The sequence below is a fragment of the Sorex fumeus genome, unplaced genomic scaffold (genome assembly GCF_029834395.1).
Source record: "Sorex fumeus unplaced genomic scaffold, SorFum_2.1 ptg000122l, whole genome shotgun sequence".
In the NCBI taxonomy this organism is placed as follows: domain Eukaryota; kingdom Metazoa; phylum Chordata; class Mammalia; order Eulipotyphla; family Soricidae; genus Sorex; species Sorex fumeus.
In genome coordinates, this window is record NW_026606179.1 from 15544737 (window position 1) to 15571252 (window position 26516).

General features: G+C 50.7%; 1 protein-coding gene across 1 annotated transcript; it reads right to left on the reverse strand.

Annotated features, from left to right (window-relative positions):
- Positions 1-17: 17 nt before the first annotated feature.
- Positions 18-25847, reverse strand: IGSF23 (immunoglobulin superfamily member 23). Its single transcript, XM_056135620.1, has 5 exons — positions 25778-25847; positions 17136-17411; positions 14813-15082; positions 11904-12051; positions 18-33 (listed from the first exon to the last, which is right to left on the reverse strand). The coding sequence occupies exons 1-5, from the start codon at positions 25845-25847 to the stop codon at positions 18-20; spliced, it is 780 nt and encodes a 259-aa protein (XP_055991595.1).
- Between the last annotated feature and the right edge of the window lie 669 nt (positions 25848-26516).

A 26516-nucleotide genomic window follows, 5' to 3' on the forward strand; every position in this document is an offset into this window, starting at 1 on the left:
ACAGATAGAAACGTCTCTCATGACATGAGGAAACTGAATGGGGACAGAGACTCATACTCAGCAACAGAACTGGGGAGATTTCCAGATGTGCTGGCTTCCTGGTTCTCTGTAATGTCCATCGTGCCCTTAGTCACTGACTAGGTCCACGAGAAACTCTGCCCTGGACTCTGGAACATCTATCTTTCTGGAATGTCCCCCCTTTGGACTCGGTACCGCTGGGAAGGTTCTGTCTCTCTCATTTCATTTCATTTCATTTCATTTCATTTCATTTCATCATCCTGTTATTCGTCGATTGCCTCGAGCAGGCCCCAGTAACGTCTCCTTCATCCTAGCCCTGAGATTATATTCAAGGCTCTTTAGGAGAATGAGACCCATCATTGTTACTGGTATTTGGCATATTTGGTACGCCACGGGGAGTTTGCCAGACTCTGCCCTGTGGGCAGGCTACATTCGATAGCCTGCAAGTTTGTCCAAAGTAGGAATGAGACAATAAGATGTCAGATCCCTCTTATTCAAACCCCATGGCCCCCTAGTGACACAAAGCCTGGGGTGGGCATCTCTCCCCCCAAAGTATTGGGGTGAATTTCTCAGTGAGAACGTGCGGCTGATCTCTGGGGAAGCTCTGGGTTTTCCAGACCCCGGTTCCCAGCTGCTGAGTGATCTCAGCACCTGGAAGGGGTAGCTGCGGTCCTGTTCCTCCTCTGGGCTATGTTGTCATCTTTGGGGTTTTCCCTTCCTCCTTCCCAAGAGGCCCCCAGTGCTGTGGCTCCAGTAGCCTCCTCTCTTTGAGCTGGATAGCCAGAGGCCGTCCCTCCTCAACTTATGCTCACACATAAGATATGGGCCCACCTTACTCCATTCTCTGCCTCTTGCACCCCAGACGCTGAGGACAAACTAGGCAAGGGGGGGTGAGTGGTCCTGTGTCAGCTATAAAAGATTGTGAGAGTTGAAAGATGTGGAAAGCACCAATGTAGACTTAAATGTAAGTGAATGAGGAGAAGAGATTTCCCTCTGTCAGAGGAAGGCATGTGCAAAGGCCCTGAGGCTGAGAGCAGCCTAATAAGCAGAGGTGAATCCCAGTGCAGAAGACACGGAGCTATTCAAAAAGTCAGGAGGAGCACCTACAAATTTTGTGGGTGTTTCTTGGTTGTTAGTTGATGGACTGCCGTGAAGTCTTTAGTTTTTATGGAGATGGGCAAATTTGAAGGTTTGAGGTAAGGATGCATCCTGAATTCATGTTTTACTTGTTTGTTTGGAGGCCACACCTGGTGGTGCTCAGAACTTACTCCTGGCTCTGAGTTCAGGGATCACACCTGGTGAGATTAGAGGACAATGTGGGGTGTCAGGGATTGAACCCAGGTCAATGACACACAAGACAAGCACTTTACCTGGTGTATTGTCCCCTTTTAAAAAATTATTTGGGGATGGGGCGGTCCGGTCAGCTGTTCCTGGAGCCCAACAAAGGAGCAGCCACTGGCTTTGGAGCAGGAGGCTGTGGGCTATTCCTGGCAAGCCAAACCAGCCAAGCGGGGCTAGGCTGAGCCAAGCTGAGCCACCTGTGAAGCCTGACACCAACTTTTCAAATATGAGGAAAGGGGGGGGGGAGTGAGAGAGAGAGAAAGAAAGAGAGAAAGAGAGAGAGAGAGATCCATAAATGAAAGATCAGAGGACCCAGAATCAGCGCACATCAGCGTACATGAGGCAAGTGTCCTGCTGGCTTGTAGTATCACTCCAGTCCAAGAGGCCCCTGGTTTGGTCCCCAACACTTCATGGTTTCTGATCAGCCATGAGAGTGACCCCCAAACACCAGGTCAGCAGTAGCCACTAAGCACTGCTTGGCATGGCCCAGAAACAAATTTTAAAAAGCCACCTCCCCCCACCAAAATATAAAATAAATAAAAATAAAATAAAGAGAAATGATGAGACAAAGCCAGGATGCAGAGATCCAGGCAGGAGGTGGCATCTCAGTTCAGTGGGGCCATGGAGGAACAGTATCAGGGTTGAAAGGGCCCTGGGAGGTGGGTCCCCAGCACTTGCTGACAGACAGGGTGCAGCAGGATAGAAATCCCCATTTCTCTGCCAGGAAGTTTAGGTCTGTGGTGAGGGAGGGTGAGGGAGGCAGAAAGACGTATGTCCCAGCAGGTAAGGAAGTCCAGCTTATGGGAGGGGTGATGGAGGAGGGGGGAGCATCCCCCTGGGCAGCTGCTCCTTTCCTGGAATTCAACCCATTGGAAGACACTCTCCAACATCCTGGTCAGAGGATCCCACAAGTGTGTGTAATTAATAACCCCAAGTCATTTCCCTCTCCTTCCTGTCCGCTTTGAAGAAACAAATAGAAGTATTGTTTTACTTGTTTCTGATTTTCAGCCTTCTACAAATCGCTGTTTTTCCCCAATACAGACCTGGCCCACAGCTTCATTCATTCATTCATTCATTTGCTGTTCATTTGCTTATTCCTTCAAGTGAATGCACCAGAATTGACCTCAGCAGGGGTGGGGTCAGGTGTTCCGGGGAGTTTCCAGCCCCCTGGGCGCTGGCAGTCTGCTCCTCCTGACCCTCACCCTCCCAGTCTTCCTTTCTAGGAGCTGATGGTGGGTAGCAGAACAACCTATGATAAACACCAGGGCTCTGGGAGGATATTGGTAATTTGTTATCAGCTACTCTTGGCAGCAAAGTGGAATGTGGTGGGTGTTTTCCTACCCAGGGAAACCAGGCAGCAGAACAAAGCTTTAGGATATTTCCGATGTGGAACATTGTCCTAAAGGAGCTCAGGGTGAAGTATGGAGGTATGAAGTATGAAGTTGGTGGGGGAGGGAGCAAAGGTGGAGACTGGGATCTGGGGGTGTGCAGCCAGCGGGGTGGGAGGATGCACTCCCGGCTAGTGACTCTGGGTTCAAATCCTGGTTTCACCCATCAATAACTGATGATCCCAAGCACTGGTGATCAATTCTCTTGCCTCTTTTCCTCTGAACCAGTAGGGCATCTTAAAATCTTCTGATGGTTGAAAGAAATGTCACACATTTATTGTTTTTTTTCCTTGTATATGCGTGTATGTGTGTGTGTGTTTGTGTGGGGTGTGTGTGTGTGTGTGTGTGTGTGTGTGTTCGGTGTGTGGGGGGGAATGCGCGCGTATGTGTTTTTTTGGTGTGTGTATGTGCTGTGGTGTGTGTGTATGTGTGTGCGTGTGTGTGTTGGACCACACCTTGGGGGTGCTCAGAACTTACTCCTGCCTTCACACTCAGGGTTACTCCTGGCAGAGCTCGGGGAACCCTATGGAATGCTGGGGTTCAACCCAGGTCAACTGTGTGCAAGGAAAGCGCCCTACCCACTGCACTATCTCTCTGGCACCCAAAACGCTGCACAATTTTGAAAAGTGCTTGATTGATCTGCTGGATAAATGGCAGCAATCATGAGTGGTGCCTGAGGCTGGTAAGATCCCCCAATAACTCCAGGGCATCCCGGCCAGACTGGGTAGGTGGGAGCCCTGGAGTGCCATGTGCAGAGCAAGACCCTCAGTGTATCCCCTCCTTCCAGGGAGCAGCAGAGACAAGCCTGGTCCTCCCCATGAGGATGCGGCAAGAGGGTGAGCAGACGCGAGGTGATGTGAGCACAGGTGAGACTGTCCCAAAGCTCCGCCACAGTTTTGGGATGGCAACGGAAGCCCAGGAGACAGTTGTCACTCCACTTTCATGTCACCCCACAGCTGGCTGGCTGCCAGGCTGACACTTCCTCTCCCTCCTGTCCCCTAGCCTTTGGGGGAGAGCCTCTTAGGGGTTGTTTCCTGCCTGATCTCCTTAGGAACCCCCAAAACCCAGGGGAGGAAGTAAAACCGACCTCCTGCAGCCACTATATTTTTTAAGTAAACAGATTTTATTTGGAGGTTTTTAAAGGTGAAGAGGGAGGGAAAATGAGAGAGTATAGCACTCAAGAGAGGTCGGAGAGAGCTCCTACACACATCCCAGTGTTGTGCTGCTGGGAACAGAGAGAGACAGTTCAGGATAGGATAGTGAGTTTATTAGAAGCTCAGCACTGAGGACCCCAAGTCAGAAGAGGAAGAGACTTGGAGCCCGGTTTGCTAGGAGGGTCTCTCTTTTATCCTCTAAAAGTGGTCTACCTCCTGAAAGAGAGTGCCGCAGAATCTCCTAACACCACTCCAGGCTATCTTCACGGGGGCACCTTGGAGGGGGGCAGGTTGAGTTTCCCTCCCCACCCCAAGCAGAACCCCAGCAGCCAAAAACCTTCAGAACCCAACCACACAGCCATGCGCAAGGCCACTCTCCACATGCTTGGACGGCCCCACCCAAGAGGGAACGAGCCTCACCCAAGATGGGAAGTACCTCATTTGAGAGCAGACCAGCAGGAAAACCCAGGTACGCGGGAACTCATGACTGAGACCTCCAAGACCACTCAGATCGGGACTGGGCCTCCTCCTCCCAGCTCCCCAGTTTTCCAGTAGCTTGGCAGTCACACGCACAAACCCCCCTAGCGCCATGTAATCTCATCTATGGCCAAGACCCAGAGACTATAAACTAAAGCTCCTGGAAGAGAGCTCCACAGAATTTCACGGAGCACACAGCCACATTTGTGGCCACGTGACCTCTTATACTCTACCTCACTTACTTATCAAAAGTATCACACATTTGTTTGGTTTCTAACATAACTTGCTTGTATTCTCTTACATTCGGGCTTAAATGGCTCCAGAATGAAATACAACAACTCTCACACCTTACCTCTTATTGTGGTGGGAAGGTGGTCGGTGGTGGGATTGGTGTTTGAATATTATCTGTAATGAACTATTGTGAACTACTCTTGGAGTGATGAAAATAAAATTTGTATTTAAAGGTAAAGGTAAAGGCCCTCCCGTTGATCGTCGATTTGCTCGAGCGGGCCCAGTAACGTCTCCATTGGAGACTTTGTTGTTACTGTGTCTGGCATATCGAATACTCTCGGTAGCTTGCCGGGCTCTCCGAGAGGGGCGGAGGAATCGAACTCGGGTCGGCCATGTTGGCCGCTTGTAAGGCGAACGCCCTACCCGCTGTGCTATCGCTCCAGCCCTGGGCTATAATCTATGTACATTATTATCAGTGAAACAGGGGATACAGAGGTAATAGGCAAAAGAAAACAACCAATGCATTTTTCCTTCATGGTACAACCTTCAGGTACCCCAGTGAAAAACAGTCAGTGTCAGTATCTCCTGCCCATTTGGTGCGGACTTCGGGTGCCATCTCCCGTGTGCTCCCATCAATCTGTTGGGCCCAGTGTGCTCCCATCAATCTGGTGGGCTGGTGGGCCCTTAACTCAGTTGACTGGGGTCATACAAGGAATGCTTCTCCCTCCCTTCTCTTGTTTAACTTAGGGGTCCGTTCCAGTTTCCCAGTCCCCATCAAATTTTCTTAATTCGCATTACAGTTTCATAATTCTCATGACATACAACTTCTTATTTGTCATTACATCCAGCATTAGATATGGAAGTGTGAAAGTACACACCTCAAGAGGGGAGATGCGGGTGACACATGTGCTGGGGTAACACATGTACTTGACCATGTGGGCACAAACAGTGCATGGGCTCAGACAGCACATGCCCCTACTGCAACCACTTGTACTGGGTGATATACCCCACCCTGTTTCTCCTGAAACTGTCCAAAGTTCACCTTCTGGAGCCCTGTCCTCAGCCTTGGCCCTTGGCCCACAGAGTCATGTGACACTCTCGGTAGGGCCATTCCTAGAGGCCTCGTCCTGCTTCACTATTAAAGAGGAAATGAGTTTTGGGTGCTAAGGAGATAGTACGGTTTGTAAGGCACTTGCCTTGCACACGACAGACCCGAGTTCGATCCCTGGAATCCTATGTGGTCCCTGAACACCCCCAGGAGTGATCCCGGAGTGCAGATCCAGGAGTAAACCCTGAGCACTGTTGAGTGAGCCCAAAAACAAGCAATCAAAAACCAAAGGGTGGGGAATGAATTTCATTTCATGAATAGCTTAGCTGTCTCTTTATTTTTTAGTGGGGAGGGGTCTGACCCATACTTTGCAGTGCTCAGGGGTGTGCCCTGCTCTGTGCTCTGAGTGACCCCTGGAAGTGGTGAGAGGGTCTTATGTGGTGCCAGGAATCAAACCAGGGTTGTCAGAACACAAGGAGAACACTCTACCCTCTATATTCTCTCTCTGCCTTCCCTTGTTCCCAAGCTTGGGCCTACGCAGCCTCTTCTGCCTCTGAGCTTTTGCATGTGCTGTCCCCTCAGCCCAGCACATCTCATTCACTTCATCACACCCCACTAATTCTCACTATTTATTATCTTCTGTGGAGGGAACCAATCCTGGAATTGCTCAGTGAACCATGCGGTGCTGGGATTCGAACCCAGAGTTCCTGCATGCAAAAGTACACGCCCCAGACTGTTGCACCACCTCCCTGATCACCACTATTTTGTAAAATTCCAACTCAGTCATCAGCTTCCCAGGTTTTCTTGGTTTGGGTTCTGCTATTTTTAAATTTATTTTTATTTAGTTAGTTTTGGCTTTTGGCTTTTTGGTCACACCCAGCGATGCTCAGGGGTTACACCTGGCTCTGTACTCAGGAATTGCTCCTGGTGGTGCTCAGGGGACCATAAAGGATGCTGGGAGTTAAACGCAGTTTGGCCACGTGCAAGGAAAATGCCCTAGTTGTTATACTATTGCTCTGACCCTTCTGCTATATATTTTTTAGGCCACACCTGGCCCTGCACTCAGGATTCATACCTAGTGGTGCTCAGAAGACCCTATGGGGTTCTGGGGATCGAGACCAGGTCAGGTGTGTGCAGACAAGCACCTTACCTGCTGTATTTTCACTCTAGCCCCAGTGCTCATATTGGTGGAAGTCACACTTCCTGGACCTAGCCCCTTCCCATGGGATGTTGAAATAATTTTTTAAATTTTGTTTTGGGGCCATACCTTGCTGTGCTCAGGGCTTAATCCAGGCTGCGTGCTCAGAGATCACTCCCGGTGGTGCTCAGGGGACCCTCTGTGGTGCCAGGAAAGGAACCAAGGTCGGCTGCATGTAAGGCAATTGCCTTCCTGCTGCTCTCTGGTTCCCATGTTGGGACAATCGTTTACTTGTTCTGGGCTCAGACTTTCCTTTCTAAATTTTTTTTGAGGGTCACACCCAGTAATGCTCAGGGGTTACTCCTGGCTCTGCACTCAGGAATTACCCCTGGCAGTGCTCAGGGGACAATATGGGTTGCTGGGAATCGAATTTGGGTCGGCCACGTACAAGGCAAACGCCCTACCCGCTGTGCTATCACTCCAGCCCCAGACTTTCTTTTCTAGTGGCTGACTCATTCATGCCTGAAATGTTCCCTTCCTGATCTTTGGCTACACAGTATTTGAAATCTTTATGATTTGTGGTTTCAGCCCCAGCACTCACTGTATAAATAAGGATTAGACCAGGCTAGGGCATACTACAGTGGCCTAAGAAGAAAATTTATTTCTTCTTCCACCTATAGGTGATCCACAGGGATTCAAGATGGAATGAGGGGCTGGGTAGGAGGCTCAGTGGTAGAGCACTTGCTTTGCTTGTACGAGGTCCTAGGTTCAATCTCTTGCACCACCAAAAATAAGTTAAAGACAGAATAGTTTGGGTACCTCAAGATATGTCAAGATGTCCATTTTCCAGGGGTGTGTTAGTAAATCAGCTATCTGAATCGGCATACACTGGTTCTAGCTCACTTCTGATTTATCATTCTGCTCCCCTCCATAGTTACCACATTACTCAGCATGGCTGCTTGGATTCCAGCCATCACATACCTATTCTTGCCAGTAGGGAACACACACACACACACACACACACACACACACACACACACACACATGGCCATGTGCTGTAAATCACACTTAGTGCTCTCACATCTTACTGATGGAATCATTCTTATTTTCTTCACTCTTGGTCATTATGTACCCAGTGCTGACCAAATGAACAATTCTACTGAGGTAACGGGAATGTTTATGTTTTCCCTGGGGATAGGGCAAGGGCCTCAGGCTGCCTACACCATTTTACTGCCAGAAAGAGGAAAGGTGTCTGGCACCCAAACTCTCCTTGTTAAACCCAGCTCAGAAATGAGTTTGTAAGCAAGTCATTGCATTGTTTTGTTCTTTGGATCTCCCAGGTAAAGTTCAAAATCTTGGATACCGCTCCAGCAACTCTGAGCTAACTGAGCCAGGACTGGTGAATGACATTGCTTGGACACTGCAGAACTGGAGGCCACTAGGAATACCTTGTTAGTGCTTGTACCCACATGGTAACAGAGACTGAACCTGGGGCCCAAGCAAATGCTCTGGCCTTTGGAAAATTTTCCCTGATGCCTACATCAATTAAAAAAAAATTGTTTGTTTGTTTGGTTGGTTGGTTTAGGGCCACACCCAGCAATGCCCAGAGGTTACTCCTGGCTCAGGAATCACTCCTGGCAGTGCTTCGGGATTACTCCTAGCTCTGCACTCAGGATTGACTCCTGGGGGTGCTTGGGGGACCCTACAGGATGGAGGGGATGGAGCCTGCATCAGCTGCATGAAAGGCAAATGCTCTACCCACTGTACAATTGCTCCAGCTCTCCTATATCAATTTCTGAGACTCTGACTTGTGGTCCTGTGGATTTAACATCTTATCCATCCCTCTCTCCCTCCCTCCAACCTTCCATCCCTCTCTCCCAATGTTTCTCTCTCTCTCCCTCCATCATCCTCGTAGCCTTTACTGTGCACACACAGTGTGACAGATACATTCTTGCTCCCGCAGAGCTGAGGGCCTGGGAGGCGAGATGAGGGGCTGGATAGCAGATGGCGCTCGCAAATGGGCCAGCAGCTGGATTCCAACCCAGGGACATCAACCCAGTGGCTCTCTGAAGTCACTGATGTTCAGGCAGGAGAACCATCTCATCTTGCCACTGTTCCAAGGGCTTGCCACAACTGACCAGTCACAAGTGGACACTATCTGGTCACTGCTTTGTCACTGCTGAGAACCAGGAGGACCTGGACTTGGCTATGGACACTCCCAGGCAGGAAATGACTAATTTCTCTGCTGGTAGAGGTGAGTGAGGAAGGAAGGGTGAATCAGCAAGCCTTATTCACAGAACTGCTCCTCCCCGTGCTCATGGGCTGCTCCTGGCAGTGCTTGGGGGACCGTGTGGGGATGGGTTTAAATCTGGGCCTTCAGCATGCAACCATCTGAGCTATTTCCCATGTCTCTAAATAACCCCTTTCTGCAGGACTTGCATCACACTTTACAGTGCTCAGGGGTTACTTCTGTCTCCATGCTCAGGAATCATTTCTGACAGTGCTTGGGGGGCCCTATATAAGTTCAGGGGATCAAACTGAGTTCTACTGCAATGCAAAACAAATGCTTCACTCCTGTACTCTTTCTACAACTTGAAATAATTTATATTTGCTTTCTTTGTTTGAGGGGCTACACCGGGTGGTGCTCAGGGCTTACTCCTGGCTCTGTGCTCAGGTATCACTTGTGGTAGTGCTCTGGGACCCTAAGGGATGCTAGGAATGGAGCCTGGGTCGGCTGCACACAAGGTAAATGCCCTTCCCACAGTACTATAATTCAGGCCCCAGTGGTTGTTTTTAAGATACAAAGTTTGGTAAGGAGTTGAGGGTGTGGAAGAGATGTGGTCACTCATGGCACAGCAAGAGTTAACAGATGACTTGCTGGAGTGATAGTAGAGCAGGTAGGGCGTTTATCTTGCAAGAAGCCAACCAGAGTTTAACCCCCAGCATCCCATATGGTTCCCAAAGTACCACCAGGAGTAATACCTGAGTGCAGAAACAGGAGTAATCCCTGAGCATTATTGGCTGTGACCCCAAAAGCAAAAAAAAAAAAAAAAAGAGTTAACAGATGACTCTTGGGTTCTTGGAGAACTTTCTGGACCCTTTGATTGAATTCATCCACAAGGCACTACAGTGTACTGCACTTGCTTGGAGCTCAAGAGATTTGAGACCCTAGAGGTGTGGAAGGGTGGAAGGATGTTGAAAGAAGCCATGCCAGCTGCTGTGACTAATCCCACTTGGGGCTGGCCCATCCTACAATTTTGGCTTCCTGAAAATTCCTGGGCTTTTTCTGAAAAATAGGAAGTTAACAATTGTTCATCATAAAATCTTGTCCCGATCTTAGGCTCAGAGGGAGACTAAGATAATGAGCAATACCCAAGGCAGGTGACCAGAAAGACAAACCAGCCAGACCACCCTGTAGGTTCCCTGCATTCCCTGTCACACAAAGACTTGGTTTTCCTATAACAATCTCACCAAAAGAGTCATAGTTAACTTAGTCCTATACTAAGTTCCTCCCCACTAGGCAGCTCCTTTTCTTTTCTCTTCTACGTTCCAATAAACTTTTCTACTTTCCAACTCTGAGACTGAGCATCTTTATTACTCAACATTTTCATTTTTGAAAATATTGAAGAACCTCGAAATAGCGAACAGAGACTCGCTGCTCTTTCTGCCTCACCTGCATCAGTGTTGGCAGCTGGCAAGAGAATCGACCCCCCCCAACCCCCAAGGAGATGGGGAAAAAGGATCAGTCAACGGCGGGGTTTGAGGGGCTGGCAAATCCCCCTTGCAACTTTATCTTGTCTCCAGTCCGACGTTTTTTTCCCCACTCTCACAGTGCAGACTCGCAGACAAGTGCTCCTGTTTCCACAGCACTCGCCTTATCTTCTGTTTCCCCTCCTGTGGATGGTGTAAGAGAGAAAGAATAAGACTCGTTCATCCCCACAGTGGGTTCACAGGAGCAGCCACTGTACCTGCACTGTCCTATGTCCCCTTACACCGCCCCTTTGAGATGCTATCACGAGTCCTGCTTCCAGATGGGGCATGGATCCATAAGACTTCCCTCTGCACCCCCCCAAACCCACAAGCCAGCAGATGGGCAGAGTTGGGGGGCTCCTGGGCTTATGATGAACCACAGGGATCGTTTCTGGTTTCACCCATGTAAGGCACGTGCCCTTCTCCTGCAGCCCTGTGCCCAGTTGGCTGAGGCTGATTTTTGTTTTATTCAACTTGGGGGTGGAGTGGGGCATGCCTGGCAGTGTTCAGGGCTTCTTCCTGGCTCTGCATTCAGGGATCACGCCTGCAGCTCGGGGGACCCTGTGAGGTGCTGGGGATAGAACAGGGTCTTCAGGGTGCTTGGAACAAATGCCCTCCCTGCTGAACTGTCTCTCCAGCCCCATCAAGTTATTGTCAGTATGAGGGGTGAAAGAAGATGGGGGAGGGGACTGTTGGTTTCCCCTGGGACCCCCACCCCATGGATATGGTGAACACAGTGCTTCCTGTGCTGCCCTCCTCCCCCCACTGCCCCCAAGTCAAGTCAACATCTGCTTCAGATGTTTTTCAAATTCATTTCTGGACTTGGGCGAGAGCTCGGCAGGCTGGAGCCTTATCCTTCCTGTTCAGGAAGGAGGCAGCAGGAACACCACTGGGTGTAATTCCAAACCAAAAAAGGAAAAAGAAATCTCCTTCTTGTGGCCAAAGTGACAGCACTGCAGGTAAGGTGTTTGCTTTTCTTGCAGCTGACCTGGGTTCAATCCCCAGCAGCCCATATGATCCTCTGAACACTGCCAGGAGTGATCCCTGAGTGCAAAACCAGAAGTAACCCTGAGCATCCATCACCTGGGGTTACACAGCTGGGTCTGACCCTAAAACCAATTAAGAGAAAAAGGAATAAAATCTTCATGCCCTGCCACAGTCCAGGAAGCAGGAGCTTTTAGTGTCATCCCCATTTTGCTGATGGGCACACATCGGTTACTCTTCTCCTCTGATCCCCTGGGACCTCATCATCCTCTCTGAGGAAGCCCCAAGGCCCTAGGCACGCCTTTGGCTTGGCTTCTGTGGCGCGGGGACCCCAGGGGAGTCTGGCGAGAGATGGTAGAGGGGGCTGGAGGTACCTTTTCCACTGGTGGGCGGCGAAGCCTGCGCTCACAACCAACGCCACAGCCCCCAGAATTCCCGCCACGAGTGTGCCAATGGCTGGTCCTCCGGTCAAGTAATAGTTCTCAAACGGGTCCGGTCCTGCAGGGTTGATGGGCTCGCCCTCTGCAGACAAAGCAGAGGTGCAACTGGGTTAGACTCCTTCTGCCAGCCCTCCCCCACCTGCTCTCCTGCCTCGGTTTCCCCCGCAGAAGCCAAAGTTTCATCCTGACTCTGTCCTCCCTCCCTAGGGAGAAGGTCCCTCGACTTTGCCTTCAAGTCCCTGCCACCACAAGACCAGTTTTGTCTCCCTCCATGCCTGCTCCCCCCACTGCCTTTTGTTAACACAACCCACCAGCCCTGTTCTACTGTGGCACTGCACTGTAGCACTGTCCTGTCGTTCATCGATTTGCTCAAGTGGGCACCAGTAATATCTCCATTGTGAGACTTGTTGTTACTGTTTTTAGCATATCAAATACGCCACAGGGAGCCTGCCAAACTCTGCCGTGAGGGCAGGATGATACTCTTGGTAGCTTACCGGGCTCTCCGAAAGGGGTGGAGGAATTGAACTTGGGCCAGCCGTGTGCAAGGCAAATGCCCTACCTGCTGTGCTATTGCTCCAGACCACCTGTTCTACTAAAGTCTCTAAACTCATTCCTTTTTCTTCTTACCTACTTCCAAGACTTTGGCTCCTGCAAGGACATGCATGCCTTACCCTTGACTTAGATAATTCTTATGTATTTTAAGCTAGCTTGATACCCCACCACCACCACCACCACCAGAAAGCCCTCCCTGACTTCTTTGTTGGACCCAGTGCTTCCCCATTGAGTCCCTCGATGGATCAAGAGTCTTCCAAAAGTGACTGGGGCCTTCTTGGTCACCAGAGGGTTCCAAACACCATGAATCGTAGCTGGGGTCATTTTAGCATTCAATAAACACTTTTTTTTGAGGGGTTGGCGGGTGGGGTGGGTTGGGATCACACCCAGAAGTGCTCAGGGCTTACTTCTGAGTCTGCTCTGGAATCACTCCTGGCAGGGCTCAGGAGACCATATGGGGTTCTGGAGGTTGAACCCAAATTGACCACGTGCAAGGCAAATGCCCTGCCTACTGTACTATGGCTCCAGGCCTCTATAAACAATTCTTGAAAGAATTATTTACTGAACAATGTGTGGGGGTTAGTCCTGGCTCAGGTGCCAACCTCAGAAATGCTCCTGAGGACCACGCGGTGCCTGGAATTGAACCTGGGCCTCCAGCATGAAAGTCTACACCCAGCCCACTGAGCTCTCTGCAGGCCCACTTCTGCATTATTTTCTCTTCCTCATAAGCACCCCGCAGAGAAATACATGGTGACCCACATTATACAGGGACACCCACTTTATGCACAGGAGGAAACCAGCTCCAAGAAAGAGCTGCACTAGTCTTAGGTCTCTGATCCGGAAAGGCACAGGCATGTAAACCCACTTTCAACCTGCTCCCCAATTTCATTTCTTTCCCTTTTTCTTTGCTAGTGACTAAACCCAGGTCTCACACAAGTAAAACATGCATGAATCACCGAGTCCCATCCTGGTCCCTCCAGGCCCGTTTCTGTGATGACTCAGGGCTCCCCACAGGCCGCTGCACAGGGTAACAGACGTGACACTGATAAAGACAATAATCTGGTGTGTGGTAGCAATGGCACCAGCTCTCCCTTACTGAGCCTGCTGATGTCTCTTCTAAGCCATGTCCTGTGGAGCTCCGTGGATGCTCCCTATTGCACTTTGAGGTGGGTGCTATTGTCTACCTGCCACCCTGCCCCCCACAATTTTGCAGATGAGGAGACCCAGAGGAGTCAAAGTCTGGAGTCACCCAGCCTGGAAGTGGTGGAGCCAGAACTCAGTCCCAAAACCGATGCTTGGAACCATGTGTCCAGGTATGATGGTCTGCATCTATACTTCCTTCTAGAGGCAGGGCTGACAAAGAGGGACCAGGGTCTTCTCAAGATCGCACACAGCCAGCACACGGTTGGGACAGGAGTCAAACAGCCAGGGTCAGTCCCTAGTCTGAGTTGTAGTTTTATCCTAGGCTGAGCTGTAGTTTTCTTGAGATCATCTTTTTGGACCACAGACTCCCATCTATAAAAGGAGCTAATAAACCTCACTGTCTCTTGAGTGGAAGGATCAGATTTCCTTTTTTAAAATTTTTGTTTGCTGGTTTGCGGGCCACATGTAGTGATGCTCAGGACTTCCTCCCCCTTTTTTATTTGTGGGGGGACACACCTGACGATGCTCAGGAATTACTGCTGGCTCTGCAATCAGGGATCACTCCTGGTAGTGGTCAGGGGACCATATAGGATGCCGGGGATTGAACCCAGGTTGGCTGCATGCAAGGCAAGTAAGTGCCTTACCTGCTGTACTATCACTCCAGCCTCCTCAGGGCATCCTCCTGGCTCTGCACTTAGGAATCATTCCTGGTGGTGCTCAGGGAACTATATGGGATGCCGGGAATTGAAACCTGGGTTGGCCACACGAAAGGTAAATGTCCTTCCTGCTATCCTATCTCTCCAGACCCAGGCTGGGGCGATTTCTGAGTTACATTGGGTCTCATGGGCAGCTGTGTGGCTCCAGGGTCCAGCCAGGTGAGAGAGAGGCAAAATCACAACTCCCCAGAATTTGATCCCCACCATTCCATGATCGCCTGAGTCTCACCAGAGGGTAGCTCCGGGGACCCCTGAGTACTGTGGGGTCCAAGAAGCATTGGCTTCTCAGGTTCTTGCATTAAATCTCTAACCCAGTGGGCTGGGAAAGGCCTTCAGCCCCCTAAGCACCATGAGAACCCCCAAGTAAAAGGCCCTGGCAAGCTGGTTCTTGGCCTGTGTGTTGCAAGGGTCTGGGTGGGGCTGAAAACTCACCCAGCAGCATGAGGTTCAGAGGGGCTGAGGAAAACTGCTCCATGCCATTCTTGGCCTCACACACGTAGCTTCCCAGATGCTCCTGGGTCAGCCTCCGGATGAGCAGAAGCCCACCGGTCTGGCACAGCCGCCCATTCAAGGTCCACTTCAGCACGGCCTGGGGGCCGTTCATGAGCTCACATTTCAGCACCACTGTGTAGTTGGCCTCGCTCTGGATGACGCCATTGACATTCTTTGGGAATGTTGTCAGGAAAAACCTGGATGAGGAGGCTGTGCCCACAGGGAAGACACAGGATTGGACAACACTGAGCACTCTGCCAGCCCTCATCATTCATTCATTCACTTATTCATTTATTCAACAGAGTCAGAGAGAAAGGACGGGGGCGGGGTGGGAGTAAGGCACTTGCCTCACAGGGAGCGGACCCTGATTTGAACCCCAACATCATACATAACCCCCTGAGCACTGCAGGGGTCACTTCTGAGCACAGAGTCAATAACATCTGAGCACTGCTGGGGTAGCCCAGGCCCCAGAATCATTCATTCCGTACACCCGGGGCCTGGAGTGCCTCTGAGGCTAGAGGTCAGTTACAGCAAAATGTGTGTATATCTGTATGTTTGTGTGCATGTATGCACATGTATGTGTATATGTGTATATATGTGCATGTATATATGTTTTCATGTATGCATATGTGTGCTTGTTTGTATGTATATGTGTGTGCATATGTGTGTATGTACCTATGTGTGCATGTATTTGCATGTGTGATATGTGTATATGTGCTTGTGTTCATATGTATGCATGTAAACATATGCATGTGTGTGTGCATGTTTGGGGGGTTCTTGCCTCACACCCTCCCCCTATCACTTCCAACCCCCAGCACTGCTTCTGTGAACCGAGGCCTGGTGCTGCCCGCAGAGTCCCTCCACTCATGGAGCAGTATTCAGTGTGGTGGGGAATAAGCATCAATTGGTGCACATGGGCCGGCAGGCAGACTTCCCAAGGACTGACCTGGGCTGGTGTAGCAATACCCTGGCTCCCCGCCCCTGGCTGGACTAACTCTACATGTGTCCTACCCAGGCACCCTAAGGGTTCTGGTAAGTGCTGTGATGAAAAAGGAAGAGAAGGCAGGGTTGGCCAGAGGTGGTGTAAGCCTGTCATAGGCAAGGTGGATCAAGGAGGACTTCTTGTAGCAGGTGGCATTGGTGCAGATTTCTTCTTTTGTTTGTCTTTGGGTCGTGCCAGTGGTGCTCAGGGCTTACTCCCTGCTCTGCACACAGGGATTACTCCTGGCAGTGCTTGGGGGACCACATGTGATGTTCGGGATGGAACCTGGATGGTCACATGCAAGACAAGTTCTACCCACTGTACTATCTTTGGTACTCTGGCAAGGATAGATACTTGTAGATGGTGTAAAAAAAAAAAAAAACAGGGGCCCAGGGCTGGAGGGAGCTGGGAGCTGAAGTGTACAGAGACAGGAGAGGGATGGGGGAGAGAGCATCAGCAGGGAGGGGACCAACTGGTCAGGACTAGGGGGAACAGCAGGACCCAGACACAGAAAAAGGATTTTACCAGCTTCAATGAGATGACATCATCTGCAAGCCTGACAGAGTTCCCTGAGGAGAGCAAAGCAGCCAACACCCCGGTCACTGGCAAGCATGGTGGGGACGGGAACACCAGGACCACAAGACTGTCCATGGCAGTTGTTTAGGTCACGCCATCTGTGGCACAATAGGAGGATGGTGTGGGGGACTTCGGGGCTTTGTTTTACTGACTCAGATCTGAAAGCTCAAGTCTAGGATCAAAGAGGTCTTAAAAACGCAGACGAACTCAAAGGCTACTCCCCACAGAGAATGAATAAAAGTTAATTGATTGCAAATTGTGACAGAGGCGCCCCCAAAGGCCCTGGACACTTGGAAACTCACCAGGGGGTGGAGCCTACCCCAACCCCACCCACTCCTCCCTGCGGGGCCAATCACGTAGCTTGTCTTGGGCCAATCAGGGATGGCGGATGTGACGTCATGCCACCACTAAGCCTACCAACGAGGCTCGCTGGCTGGAGGCGAGGTCACGTGCTCTGGTCACTCGGGGCACGTGAAAGAAGACGTGCAGTCCAGCCAGCACGCAGGCACACTGGGGCTGAGACATGTGATTAACGACGGATGAAAGCTGCTGGGCTGTGGTGCTGAGAGGTGAGCTCGAAAAGTGGGTTCTGCCTTGGTGAGATTGGGGTGGGCCGCCCTGGGGACACGGATCACTTGGGCACAGGCTGCATCCGGGTGGGCCTGCTGCCCGCGAGCCTGCGCTCCCCGCCCATGCCCCACTCACCACGAACATGGGGCTGCGCCCTGGCACTCCTGCGTGCCCTCCGAACGTCCACGCTCACCGAGTCACTCTCTGGGTCTTGAGCCGTGCGGGCATCAGGAATGAAGAAGGTGGCCGGGAGCTGGGTGTCGTGCCCTTGGAACCAGGCTCCGGAGAGGGCGCCATCGAGACCGCCAGGCAGGGGCAGGTGGGCGCCGGCGCCTTGGCTGAAGGGGGTCAGCGACCCGGGGTTGGGCAGGTCGGAGGAGACGCAGCAGGCGCTGACCGCCAGCAGAAGGCCTTGGAGGAGGTGGGAAGAGAGAAAAGGAGACTTTTTCAGGTCTGGCGAGACCTTCCTGGGGTTGCCTTTGAGATCTGAACCATGGGAACGTAGACTCTATTCACAAAGGTAAGAGACTTTTGAAAAAGGGTACGAGTCTAACCAGGTAATCTGGGCCTTTTTATTTGACTCCCCGTTCCCCCCATCCCTTTTTCTTGCTGTTGAGAGATTGGAGGTCAGAGGTTGCACACAGTTGCTGTGTCCTGTGATCCCTGCGCTTGGTGGTGGGACTGGGGAGCCCACATGGCAGTGCTGGCCTTGAAGCACTTGTCTTGCATGTGGCAGACCAGGGTTTGGTCCTAGGCACTGCATACAGTCCCCTCTGCTGGGAGCGACCCCTAAGCACAGAATCAAGAAGAGCCCCTGAGCACTGCTACTGTGGCCAAGCCTCCCCCCCTCCCCATCCTCACCCCAATAAATAGAATGATCAAAACTTATGGCAGTGCTCAGGCTTTTGACAGACTGTACCAGAGTAAGCCCAGGCCCTAAAATAGGTTCTTTATTATGTTGTTGTTTTTCTGTTTGGGTGCCACACCTGGCAGTGCTCAGGGCTTAATCCTGTTTCTGTACCCAGGGGTCATTCTTGGCAGGTCTCGGGGGACCATCCAGGGTGCTGGGGATCAAACCCAAAACAGCCACAGGCAAGGCAAGCACTCTGCCCACAGTACTATTGTTCCAGCCCACTAGATTCTTCTTTTTTTTTTTTTTTTGGTGGGGGAGGAGGGGGTCCCTCAGCAGGGCTAACCCTGGTGGTGCTTGGAAGGTCAGGGGGTGCCGGAGATTGAATGGCGCCCTGTGGATGCCATCCATGATGCCCAGCCCTCTGAGCCTTTTCCTGGCCGCCCAAGCTAAGTTATTATTATTAAAAGGTAAAGGTAAATGTCCTCCCGTTGATCGTCGATTTGCTCGAGCGGGCCCAGTAACGTCTCCATTGGAGACTTTGTTGTTACTGTGTCTGGCATATCAAATACTCTCGGTAGCTTGCCGGGCTCTCCGAGAGGGGCGGAGGAATCGAACTCGGGTCGGCCATGTTGGCCGCTTGTAAGGCGAACACCCTACCGCTGTGCTATCGCTCCGTTATTATTTTACTTTGGTTTGTTTTCATTTTGAAGTCACACTCAGTAATGTTTAGGGATTGTCCTGGTGGGCTCAGGGCACCAGGTGGTTTGTCCTACAGATAGTAAGGAATCCAGTCCTTTGAACTGTCACCATCACAGGCAGATGCTGGGCTAGTCCTTTCCCCTCTTTAGTTGTCTTTTTGTTGTTTTCTGTTTGGGGTCACACCCAGTGGTGCTCTGGGCTTACTCCTGGCAGTGCTTGGGGACCATATAGAATGGCAGGGATCAAACCTGTGTCAGCAGCAAGCAAGGCAGGTTCCCTACTTGCTATGCGGTTGCTCTGGCCCCTCTTTACTAGTCTTTTACACACACACACACACACACACACACACACACACACACAGGCGCTTGCCCATACAACTGCATGCACTGCAGATTGTAGACTCCAAATGGATTAACTCTGGGGACTTTGGGATAATGACTCCCCCTCTCTGCCTCTCAGAGCCTCAGTCACCTAGACAATAAAATGGGGATAATAGTGTGGTCACCTTCAGTGACTCTTAACCAGGGACAATTTTATCACTCTGCTCATCTACCACCAAGTCCCACTGGACTTTGATGCAGTGACTGGCAATCTTCTTAGTCATCACATGTGTATGTTGATGTGTGTGTGTGTGTGTGTGTGTGAGAGTGAGAGAGAGAGAGAGACAGAGAGAGAGAGAGAGAGAGAGTCTGTATGTGTCTGAGTGTTGTTGATCTAGTTGTTAGAGTTTGAAGATGTCACAAACAACATTTCTTTTCCTTTTTAAAAAATTTTTTATTTATTTATTTTTGACTTTTTGAGCCACACTTGGTGATGCTCAGGGATTAACTCTTGCTTCTGTGCTCAGGACTCACTCCTGGTGATGTTTGGGGAACCATATGGGGTGCCAGGGATCAAGCCTGGGTCAGCCACATGCAAAGCAAGCTATACTTACCTGCTGTACCATGTCACTCTTCTTCCTTTTCCCTTTTGGCTTCCCAAGTGGAATTCAGAGGGCACAGGGGCTCCCTTAGCTGTTCTCAGACAACTGACAGTTCAATGCAGAGACCCAAGGCCATGGAAATATTTGGGTCCTGTGGTGCCAGAAACCACCAGGGTCCCCCTTGCAGTGCCCTGTTTCCTCCAAGGCAGAACTCATTGATGTCCATGGGGGTGGATATAGAGCTTGGGATCAAACCCGGTCCTGCCCTAACCCAGTGCTTCATCTCCAGCTCCCCAAATCTCCTTCCTAGACTGTGGATCAAGAATATGAGGGAGGGGTCAAGAAAAATTTTGCAACAGAAAGTTTTTCTGAATAAGAAGCAACTAGAAAAAAAATTAAAAATCTGCCTTTTCATGCATCCTAGCTGTTTCTGGCACCACTGGACCCTATTGCATCTGTTAGGTGAAAAGGGGGTCTCAGCTCCAAGTGGAAAAGGTTTAAGCTGACCTGGTCCCTCTTAACAAGGGATTCTTTAGCCCAGAAGGTTAGTGATGTCAATGTGAAATAGCCCTGATGCAAAACAATACAATGCTTTGAAGTACTTTGAGCAGGGCTGGAGCAATATAGTACAGCAGGTAGAGCATTTGCCTATATGTGGCTGCAGGTTCAAGCCGCTACACTCCATAGGATCTCCCAAGCACTGCCAGGAGTGATCCCTGAACACAGAGCCAGGAGTCAGATCTGAAACAAACAAACAAAAAAAGGTTTCAAAAATAAATTGAATTAAAGATAAAGTAATTTGAGGGGCTGGAGTGATAGTTTAGTGGTAGGGCACTTGTCTTGCATGTGGCTGACCCCGGTTCAATTTCCAGCATTCCATACGGTCCCTCAAGCAATACCAGGAGTGATTATTGAGTGCAGAGCCAGGAATAACTCTGAGCACCACTGGGTGTGCCTCACCCCAGAAAAAAAAAAGTACTTTGAACAGTGTCCTGAGAGATGGTCTCCAGAAAAATGCCATATCGTAATGAGCCTTTGATCATGCTGGGTCCATAGAAGTAGGGTGGGCACATTGTAAATATGCCCTTTGAGATAAAAGGGCAATAGAAGAAGCTGTTTGCATGAGCAGGATCAGAAGTTCCCATTTGGAAAACAGCTGTGACCATGTCAGCTTGGTTCTGGCAACCGAGCAGGATCACCACTGCTGGGCGTGGCATTAAACAGCATATAAACAGTCTGGCAGGCTCTGGAGAGGGGTGTGTGGGTCTCAGAGTGGGGTGGGGCTCCTTGGGAACTACTGACTGTCAGGGACTGTGCCAGACATTCCCCCTGCCATCAGCTCCACCATCCCCTCCACATGGCTGAAGTTGGCCACAGGCAGGGAAACTGAGGCATGGCAAGCTTGAATTTTAGATCCAAGAGTCTAAGGGGGATGGATAAGAAGTGCATGCTGGTAAAGGTAAAGATAAAGGCCCTCCCGTTGATCGTCGATTTGCTCGAGCGGGCCCAGTAACGTCTCCATTGGAGACTTTGTTGTTACTGTGTTTGGCATATCGAATACTCTCGGTAGCTTGCTGGGCTCTCTGAGAGGGGCGGAGGAATCGAACTTGGGCCGGCCATGTTGGCCGCTTGTAAGGCGAACGCCCTACCCGCTGTGCTATCGCTCCAGCCCTGGTAAAGGAATAAATATGATAGCCTCTGAGTATCTGTATTGTAAACCATAATGCCCAAAAGGAGAGAGAGAGAGAGAGAGAGAGAGAGAGAGAGAGAGAGAGAGAGAGAGAGAGAAGAAAAGTGCCTTCTGTTGAGGCATGCAGGGGGTGGGGGTTGGGATGGGCTGGAGGGAAACTGGGGGCATTGGTGGTGGAAAATGCACGCTGGTGAAGGGATGGATGTTGGAACAGTTGTATGACTGAAACCCAATCATGAACAGCTTTGTAACTGTTTAACTCATGGTGGTTCAATTTTTAAGAATAAATTAATAAATATACAATTTTAAAAGTTTAAATGTAAAACAAACAAAACTAATAAAAAAGAACCTTGTTCCATTCGAGGTGCCCTGTCATCCTTCCGACCAGCCCCAACTGCTATGCGCTGGGCCCCACCGCTGCCTGACTCATGGGCCAGAGGAGACAGGCAGCGTGGCTTTGGGGGAGGGCACCCGAAGTATATGGGACAGTGAAGATGAAGAGACCAGTGGACGCTGCAGAGAGTAGAGGGGCTGAGACGGGACTTTGGACCAGGGGTGGGGCTTAGGGCCAGGGGCCGGGCGTGGGGCTAGCCATTTCTAGGGTTGGGGCCACAGCAAAGGTGTCTGTGGGGTTCCCAGGGACCAGGGCCTGGGCAGTCTTCAGCCACCCACTTCCTGGCACTTCGGGAACCATCTCTGGTGACAAGAACCCTGAGCACCCTCCACTCTGGGGGTGTTGTCTCCTGAGCCCCAGCAAAACCAAAATTCTTGCCCCCACTTCCCAAGCCCTGCAGACAAGCTGAGACTTTCCTGGCCTGGTTCTTGCTCATCACCCCGGTGCCCAGAGCGGAGGGGCACTGGCGCAGCTCTGTAGAAAAAGACTGGCACGAGAGAACTAGAAACAGGGCCCCGGATGGCCGCGGCCCACCTGCAGCAGGAGCTGGGGGAGGTGCATTGAGGTTCGAAGCTGCCTGAATTTAGGGTTGTGCCATGTTACTGAACTGGGTTTTTTTTTTGGGGGGGTGTATATACCCAACAGTGCTCAGGACTCATTTCAGGCTACGTGCTCAGGGGTCACTCCTGGTAGGCTCAGGGGACAATATGGGATGCAGAGAATTGAACCTGGGTCAGCCTCATGCAAGGCATGCCATTTACCTGCTGTACTATCTAGCCCCAAACTGGATTTTTAAAAGTGGATAGCTGGCCGGAGAGATAATAAGAGAGTCTGGTGCTTCCTTGCATGCAACTGACTCCATTTTGATCCCAGGAACTGTAGAGGGTCCCCAGAACATTGCCAGGAGTGATCCTTGAGCACAGTCAGGTGCGGCCCCCCCAAACCCCCCCCCACACACACACCAACAATCCCCAAACAAATAAAAGTGGATAGAAAAAGGCTTCTTGGAGAGGTGGATGCATGTGGTCTGGAGAGTATGGCCTTAGAGTCAAATCCTCTTTTTGCTACTTCCAGCCTTGTGGCCTAGGGAGAGCAGTGTGCCTCAGTTTCCCCTGCGATGGAATGGGACTCACATAGCACTGCTGGGAGTGATCTCTGAGCATAGGTGGCTGTGCCCTGTAGGATTAAAGTTCTAAGCATTCTAAGAAGTAACATTGGTTGGTCCTTGCGCCTCCCGCAGGGAGCTTAGATTTATGAATTACACCCAGTGTAGTGCTCCTGAGGCACACCCAATTCCATAGGGCACTCCCAGTCCTCTGTGTTTCTCTTTAACTTCTCCTTTGTGTTCTTCTTCCCCTGTTAGTCACAAATACCCCCAAATCAGATCCTGTAACCTGTAGGTCAAATCTTCTGAGGGCTCTGGATTTTGTATATGTCAGTGAAATACTGCTTTTCTCTTTCCTTTGTATCCTTTGCATAGTTTAGAACATGTCCCCACATGTAGATGTTTGTCTGTATCTTCCTGTATAGACACAGAAAGTCAGTGCTATGCTTTTTTTAACTTTGGAGTTAGTTGACTGAAAAATATTTACTCCTGGGCATTCGTCACATTTACTTGACTTAAGCCTCCATTGCCCTTACTTCTTAACACCCCCAAAAGGAGGGTCCTGGAAAGGGACTTGGATGGACTCAGGGCAAGCTGTAAGCCAACATAAAAAGGAGACAGGCTAAGCACAATAGAAGTAAAATAAGTTAAGAGCATGGTCATGGAACAAACTCTCTTGTCACCCAAAAAGAGGTAACTGAGTAAGGACCCTCTGGGATTAGGAAAGACTAACCTGGCCTGAGGACTGTAGTCTGGGATCTATAGCGAGATGTCCCCAGGAGAGACACCCTTTAAGCTTAATATAGCTCTTACTGTGTCCATACAAAATGACTAGAAATATTATTAAGAAGTAAATTTAAGATGATTGTTTAAATGGATACTGGCTAAGGAGAGGAGAAAGCAATACACCCTAGATGGAATTCTGCCCTTGGGCAGGTATCCTAGCATGAATCTAGAGTGCTGAGAACCTATATTAGATTTGTCTTTGAGTATATATCCTAGAAGAACTTCCCCTGAAGGAAAGACTTTACATATGTTCATTGTTTATGACAATGTTCTACCACACCTATGTGTGTGGGTATGGTAGAACATTGCTACCCCAGCCCTTCATGATTTCTCTGTAGTTAATGCTGTGAGACTTGAATAAATGGCCACTGATTACCAACCTGCCTGGTATCCCCCATTCCTTCATTCACCCATCACCATCAGCCAGCCAGGGGGACAGTGATTCGGTCCCAAAAGCATCAAGTGGACCCTCAGGTCACCGTGGGCAAGCCAGTGATCATCCCAAGAACAGTGACTGTGCCCCCAAACAAATAATTTAATATGAAACTATTTAGAGCCCAGAGGGATTGTGCAGAGGCTTCAAGCAGGTGCCTTGCAAGTGTTTGATCTGAGTTCAAATCCCTGATGCCCCAAATGTGCCCTACATTTAATCCTGGCAGCTCAACCACCTGTGATCCCTAATCCCTGAGAGCATTCCAGAGTATTGGAATTAAATGTAGCACTGTAGCACTGTCCTCCCGTTGTTCATCTATTTGCTTGAGCGGGTCCAGTAACGTCTTCATTGTAAGACTTGTTGTTTTGTTGTTACTGTGTTTGGCATATCGAATACCTCACGGGGAGCTTGCCAGTCTTTGCTGTGCAGGCGAGATACTCTCGGTAGCTTGCGGGGCTCTCCGAGAGGGGCAGAGGAATCGAACCCAGCTTGGCCGGGTCGGCCACGTGCAAGTCAAATGCCCTACCACTGTGCTATCGCTCCAGCCCCGGAATCAAAGAATCAAATGTAAGCATTTTTTAAAAAAGGGTGGGGTGCAGAGGCTAGAGTGATAGCACAGCAAGCAGGATGCTTGCTTTGTACGCGATTCACCCATATTTCATCCTTGGCACCTCATCTGGTTCCCTGAGCCTTGCAAGGAATGATCGCTGAGCACAGAGCCTGGATTAAGTCCTGAGCATAGCGGGTGTCCCCAAAACAAACAAAAAAAGGGTGCAACTCCTTTGGAGCTGCACAACTAAAGACACTGACACGCTGAGCCAGGAATTGAGCACCACAGCCAAGAGGATGACCCTTGATGAGCAGGTGTACAAATAAGGGGATGCAAGCCCGGGTGAGCACCATGACTGAGGGTGCAGGCACTACAGCCTGATGTGCCTGCGACCCTGGGCATCACCACAGTAAAAAATAAGTGTCTGGGCAGGAGAGATAGTACAGTGGGTAGGGCGTTTGCCTTGCACACAGCCAATCTGGGTTCAATCTACATCCCATATGGTCCCCCAAGCACTGCCAGGAGTAATTCCTGAGTGCAGAGCCAGGATAACCCCTGATCATCACTGGGTGTGACTCAAAAAGAAAAAAAAATAAGTGTCAACACCTCCTCCCATCTGAGGTGCAACTTGGGGAAGGGGAGCTTGAGTCTGGCGCCTTAGACCACTCAGTCATCCTGACACCCTTGAGGTGCAACTTGGAATCCTCACCAAATGACAATGGAAACGGCAAGGGGAGAGGAAAAATACCTTAAAAAAAAAAAAGTAGTGGGCCATGGACTTGCATGGCTTAGAAGATTAGAGCTCATGCCTTGAAATCGAGCATCTTGAGTTTGATCTCTGCACTGCATGGTCTCCCAGCATTGCATGGAGTGACCCCTCCCCACCTCTCAGTACAACTGGGAATGGTCCCAGAGAAGCAAACCAAAAAAGCACTTAAGGGAAGCTTGCACGCGGAAATCCTCCGTCTGTATGATGGCTAAGTGCCTGTTACTAGACACCCCCCCCCCCGCTCCCCTTCCCCCCCATCCTCATTGAGTGTGGTGGGCCCCAATAGACCAGGAAACCCAGGATGCTCTGGGAGCCAGGAGGCAGTTGATCCTGATTCTGATACTTCTCGGGCCAGCTCTGTGTTTTGGAACCAGTAAACCTCTCACGTCCCTGAGCCCCCCCGCCCCCCGCGCCCCCTTTTTTTGGCGAAAAAAGGTCAACAGCATGGTCCCTTGCAGCTGCCGAGTGCCTGAGCTTTTCATAGTCCAGTGTCGAACTCGGATGCGGCTTATCAGACGTCCTGGGCGTCCTCTCCCGCTTCCCGGCCCTTGGGGGGACCCCCTGTCCCTCACGCACCTGTGAGATGCAGCCGCTTCCAGGCAGGGCTGGAGCCGTAGTAATCTGCAGCTTCCAGAGACCTCCACATGCCGTGATCAGTCCAGGGACAGAATGAGCCCGGGCTGGGAGGAGTATGCAGCCTGGCCTCGCCCCGCCCCGCTCTGGCCCCGCCCAGTCTCGGCCCAGGCTCCAGCTATTGGCTGCGATGTTGCCTCCAGCCCTCCCCCTTCTCTCTAAGAACCTATAGAAGTGGCGGGTGGGGAGTGGGCTGGGCCAGGGCTCCAGCTCAGGGCGCTCCCGACTCTGCTGGGGCTGGCAACAGGAAGGGAGGGGACAGAAGATGCAGATGGTGGGGACCAATTCTCCTGCTCCTCGTCCCATTAGCTGCAGGAGCAAAGGCCAAAGGTCCTCAGGAAAGAGGGAACAGCGCTGATCCAGGAGTTTGCTCGCCGTTCTCTAACAACCAAGCCACGAGTCTCTGTTTACACTCCCATTGATGAGTGGGATTGTAAAGAGAAGTGCTCCTTCGGGAGAGAGAGGGGCGGTGAGGTGCCACCCTGTGCAGCGTTGGACGTATAGTGGGTGCCGAGTGAATGAATGGCGACAGCTATCAAAATCATGCTTATTGAGGACGCAGCGATATACAGCGGGGAGGGCGCTTGCCTTGCATTTGGCCAACCTGGGTTCTATCCCCACCATCCCATATGGTCCCTTGAGCCCCTCCAGGAATGATACCTGAGTGCAGAGCCAGGAGAAA

Coding starts and splice junctions, on each gene's coding strand:
- IGSF23 (XM_056135620.1), bottom strand. CDS start 25,847: ATGTGGAGGTCTCTGGAAGCTGCAGATTACTACGGCTCCAGCCCTGCC. Junction 15,083..17,135: donor GGCGCAGCCCCATGTTCGTG/GTGAGTGGGGCA, acceptor CTGTGGGCACAG/CCTCCTCATCCAGGTTTTTC. Junction 12,052..14,812: donor TCTGAACCTCATGCTGCTGG/GTGAGTTTTCAG, acceptor CTTTGTCTGCAG/AGGGCGAGCCCATCAACCCT.